This window comes from Solanum lycopersicum, chromosome 11, assembly GCF_036512215.1.
Source record: "Solanum lycopersicum chromosome 11, SLM_r2.1".
Taxonomy (NCBI): domain Eukaryota; kingdom Viridiplantae; phylum Streptophyta; class Magnoliopsida; order Solanales; family Solanaceae; genus Solanum; species Solanum lycopersicum.
The window spans coordinates 15,598,341-15,603,741 of NC_090810.1; the positions used below are offsets into that span (position 1 = coordinate 15,598,341).

At 39.7% G+C, this 5,401-nt stretch overlaps 1 protein-coding gene across 1 annotated transcript; it reads right to left on the reverse strand.

Annotated features, from left to right (window-relative positions):
- Positions 1-4,115: 4,115 nt before the first annotated feature.
- Positions 4,116-4,956, reverse strand: LOC101263968 (uncharacterized). The gene is made up of 2 exons (XM_069290853.1): positions 4,450-4,956; positions 4,116-4,376 (listed from the first exon to the last, which is right to left on the reverse strand). Exons 1-2 carry the CDS (start codon positions 4,954-4,956, stop codon positions 4,116-4,118), a joined length of 768 nt encoding a protein of 255 aa, XP_069146954.1.
- Positions 4,957-5,401: the final 445 nt, after the last annotated feature.

Sequence of the window (5,401 nt, forward strand, 5' to 3'; positions counted from 1 at the left end):
GATGCAGTGTCTTTCTTGGGGCACGTGGTTTCTAAGGATGGAGTGATGGTGGATCCTTCTAAGATTGAGACAGTGAAGAATTGGGTAAGACCTACTAATGTGTCAGAAATAAGGAGCTTTGTTGGGTTAGCTAGCTACTACCGCCGATTTGTCAAGGGATTCTCTTCTATTGCTTCCCAACGGACGAACTTGACTAAGCAAAATGTTCCATTTGTATGGTCGGATGAGTGTGAGGAAAGCTTTCAGAAACTCAAGACTTTGTTGACTACCGCACCTATCCTTACCTTGCCAGTGGAAGGTAAGAACTTCATTGTCTATTGTGATGCATCCTATTCTGGTTTGGGTGCAGTACTAATGCAAGAGAAGAGTGTAATTGCTTATGCTTCGAGGCAATTAAAAGTGCATGAACGAAACTATCCGACCCATGATTTGGAATTGGCTGCGGTAGTGTTTGCATTAAAGCAATGGAGACACTATCTATATGGGGTTAAGTGTGAAGTATACACGGGTCATCGTAGCCTACAGTATGTCTTTACTCAGAAAGATTTGAACTTGAGACAGAGGAGATGGATGGAACTGCTGAAGGACTACGATATCACTATTTTGTATCATCCGGGGAAGGCAAATATTGTAGCGGATGCTTTAAGTGGAAAGGCGGGAAGCATGGGAAGTCTAGCTCACTTGCAAGCTTCTAGACGCCCATTGGCTAGAGAAGTTCAGATTCTTGCTAATGACCTTATGAGATTAGAAGTAAACGAGAAGGGAGGATTTTTGGCTTGTGTGGAGGCAAGATCTTTCTTCCTTGACAAGATCAAAGGAAATCAGTTTAATGATGAGAAATTGATTCAGATCCGAGATAAAGTGCTGCAAGGAAAGGCCAAAGAAGCAACAATCGATGAGGAAGGTGTGTTGAGGATTAAGGGAAGGGTATGTGTACCCCGCGTCGATGATTTGATCAACACTATTCTGACAGAAGCTCATAGTTCAAGGTATTCTATACATCCGGGTGCAACCAAGATGTATCGTGACCTAAAGCAACACTTTTGGTGGAGTAGAATGAAGCGTGATATTGTTGACTTTATCGCCAAGTGTCCAAATTGTCAACAAGTAAAGTATGAACACCAGAGGCCCGGAGGAACACTTCAGAGAATGCCTATTCCGGAATGGAAGTGGGAGAGTATTGCAATGGATTTCGTGGTTGGTCTTCCAAAGACAATGGGTAAGTAGGACTCTATTTGGGTGATTGTTGATAGGTTAACTAAGTCTGCTTATTTCATTCCGGTTAAGGTGACTTACAATGCCGAGAATTTAGCCAAGATCTATATCTTAGAAATCGTTCGATTGCATGGGGTTCCACTCTCCATCATATCAGATAGAGGTACGCAGTTTACTTCTAAGTTTTGGAAAACATTGCATACGGAATTGGGTACTAGGTTGGACCTTAGTACTGCGTTCCATCCTCAGACCGATGGTCAGTCTGAGCGAACGATTCAAGTGTTGGAGGATATGCTTCGTGCATGTGTGGTAGAATTTGGTGGTCATTGGTATAGTTTCTTACCCTTAGCAGAGTTCTCCTACAACAATAGCTCACTCAAGTATTGATATGGCCCCATTTGAAGCATTGTATGCAAGGAGATGTAGGTCTCCCATTGGTTGGTTTGATGCATTTGAGGTTAGACCTTGGGGCACCGACCTTTTGAGGAATTCATTAGAGAAAGTGAAATCTATTCAAGAAAAGCTTCTAGCGGCGCAAAGTAGACAAAAAGAATATGCAGATCGAAAGGTTAGAGACTTAGAGTTCATGGAAGGTGAACAAGTCTTATTGAAGGTTTCGCCAATGAAAGGGGTGATGCGGTTTGGTAAGCGAGGTAAACTAAGCCCAAGATATATTGGACCCTTTGAAGTACTTAAGCGAGTAGGGGAGGTGGCTTATGAGTTAGCCTTGCCTCCAGGGTTTTCCGGAGTGCATCCGGTATTTCATGTGTCGATGTTGAAGAGATACCATGGGGATGGAAACTACATTATCCGTTAGGATTCAGTTTTGCTTGATGAGAACTTGTCTTATGAAGAGGAGCCTGTTGCTATTTTAGATAGAGAAGTTCGCAAGTTGAGGTCAAGAGAGATTGCATCCATGAAGGTGCAATGGAAGAATCGACCGGTTGAAGAAGCCACTTGGGAGAAGGAGGCAGATATGCAAGAAAGATACCCACATCTGTTTAAAGATTAAGGTACTCCTTCTCGCCCTTGTTTTTCTTTTTGTGATCGTTTGAGGACGAACAATGGGTAAATTGGTATCTATTGTAACGACCTATTTAGTCATTTTGAGCAGCAGATTTTATTTCTGGAAAATTGGCTAAGACGATGGACCCCACGACGGACCATCATGGGCACGACGGACCGTCACAGGGTCCCGTTTCAAAACACTTAGAAATTCTGAAATTGGGTACTGAAAATCGACTCTCTGAACTTCGTGGAAATCCAGTCTCTGAACTTTGCGACGACCTGCAGGACGGACCGTCGCAGGCACGACGGGCCGTCACAGGTTGCGTAATCCCAGTCTGGGTCGAATTTCTTTACACGTTTTAAGGGACGTTTTGGACTATTCCTTCTTTAATTATAAAGTTAGAGGGTTAAGGTTAATAAGTCTAAGTACTTGGGGGTTAAAAGAGGTAACCTTAAGTTAATTAGTGGGTTATTATTGCCATTGTTCATTCTAATTATATGTTAATTAGGGTAAAAGAAAGAGGATTGGAATAAGAAAATAGAAAGAACAAGAGAGAGAGGGAATTGAACGAGAAAGAGAGAAACGAAGAGGATAGCAAAGCTTTGGGGAATTTGTTGCTTGATCACGAATCTTCGGTGGAGGTAGGTTATGGTTTTTATGATATTCGTAGTAAACTCTTAATAGCGAATGATATGTATTGATAGTATTGTAAACCCCTCTATATGCTTAATTGTATGCTTGCATGAATATGATTATGTAATTGTGAATAAATAAGCATGATGAAGCTATTGAATCCCAAATCTTGAAAAGAAACCCTAATCTACTTTGTTAATGATGATGCCTTGGTATAAAAGAAGGCTTGATGAATGAAAGTGGTGAGATTAGGGGATCGGGTGCCACGTTCCGATACCAGGATAGAAATAGAGGATCGGGTGCCACGTTCCGGTACCAGGATAGAATGAGGATCGGAGTGTCACGTTCCGACATTAGGATAGTATATGGATCGGGTGCCACGTTCCGGTACCAGGATAGAATGAGGATTGGAGTGTCACGTTCCGACACCAGGATAGTATATGGATCGGGTGCCACGTTTCGGTACCAGGATAGAATGAGGATCGGAGTGTCACGTTCCGACACTAGGATACTATATGGATCGGGTGCCACGTTTCGGTACCAGGATAGTATATGAGGATCGGAGTGTCACGTTCCGACACCAGGATAGTATATGGATCGGAGTGTCACGTACCGACACGAGGGGAATAAAGATAATGAATCTTGAAAGATGTTAATATACTCAATCTAATGAACATAATTCCCAAATGAGTATGGTATTGAGGCTTGAGTCCTCATGTATGAACTTGGCAATACTTATTAACGATTAAAGTACTTGTTATTGCTACATGTTGAGTATCATAGTTGATTTTATGATATTACTTGGTATATATTGTTTTCTATTTTGAGTTTGCCGATGATACCTACTCAGTACTTGTGTTTGTACTGACCCCCTACTTTTATGTTTTCCTTTTGTTATTTGTGGAGTGCAGCAAACGTGCCGTCGTCTTCAACTCAACCACAACTCTAGCCAGTCTTCATCACTCCGGATATCAGGGTGAGCTAATGCTTCTAGCTTGGACTGGATCTTCCTCTTCATGTCTTGATGCCTTGAAGTTCCGGCATGGACTAGTTTTTAATTGTTTTAGGTTCTTAGAATACTCTTAGATCTAGTAATTTGAAGTAGATGTTCTTGTGATGATGACTTCCAGATTTTGGGGAATAATAGATGTTGAATTTTAGAAGTTATTGAATTGGTTTTTATTAATGAGTTATGTCTTCCGCATTACTTTCTGGTTATATTATATTGAAATGTTAAGGTTTAGATTGGTTGGTTCGCTCACATAGGAGGGTAAGTGTGGGTGCCAGTCGCAGCCCGGTTTTGGGTCGTGACAACATCTTTGAAATTCTTGAGGCTATAAAAAGCAGAACAGAAATCTGCTTCATGGAACTTCCTGTACCGGAGAACAGCAATTGCATGACCACATGGTATCTCATAATGTTGAAATCTTCCGCAACTACACATCCTTGTGTTCAAATTTACTATGTATTTCTTTGCTCCTTCAGCTACAGCGTGCAGATCAACAGTTGAAGGTATCACCTGTCTAAAAAAAATATTTTTTACATGCTGAAGATTAGTATGAATTAAAAATACAATACAATGAAAAACATACCCTCATATTGCACGACAACGTAATAATTTTCTGTAGATAAACATCATATTTTTTTGTCAAATTAGATGTAGTCTTATCAGCCTCCTCATTATGCTTGTGAATCCACCTCTGAATTGTCACCCTCATAAACTCAAGAAGTGAAATCACTGGTAACCTCCGTGCTAATCTGTTAACATTATTCAATGACTCCGCGATGTTTGAAGTCATCGTCCATGTGCGCTTACAATTCGAGTAAGATCTTGACCATTTGCTATAACCAATATCAAACAAGTATGGTCGTATTCGCGTATCTATCTGATCTATTTTTCCCATAATTGTCTCAAACTGTTGTTTTGTATAAGCTTTTGCCAATGAAAAGAACAACATCTTCAAATCTTCAGTATTTCTATTGAAATTCTTCAAAACATTGACTGATAAATGCCATATGCATGCATAATGTTCTGATTCAGGATATACATTTGTTGTCCCTTTCCATATGCTTTCATTTCTGTCTGACATAAAACACATATTTTGTCTAACTCCATATGCTTCTCTAAATTGCTCAAAGAACCATGTCCATGAAGCATCATTTTCAGAATCTACTATCGCATACGCCAACGGAAGTATATGACCTGCTCATTAATTTTTAGAAAAAATATCACACAAATAAAAAATATCATTCATATATTTTTTTTCATTATATTATATAATTAGAAAATTATTTAGGCTAATATTTTACCTCCGGGATCCAATGTGCTTGCAGTTAACATTGTACCACCATATGAACATTTTAATGCAGCACCATCAACAACTACAATTGGCCTACAATATTCCCAGCCCCTAATACATGCTTATAAAGCTACAAATGCATATAAAAATGTATCATCTTCATTCCTTTTTATTTTCAAAACAGATCCTGGATATGTTTGCTCCAAAATGTAAAAATAACCTGAAAATAACAGTCCAATTCATA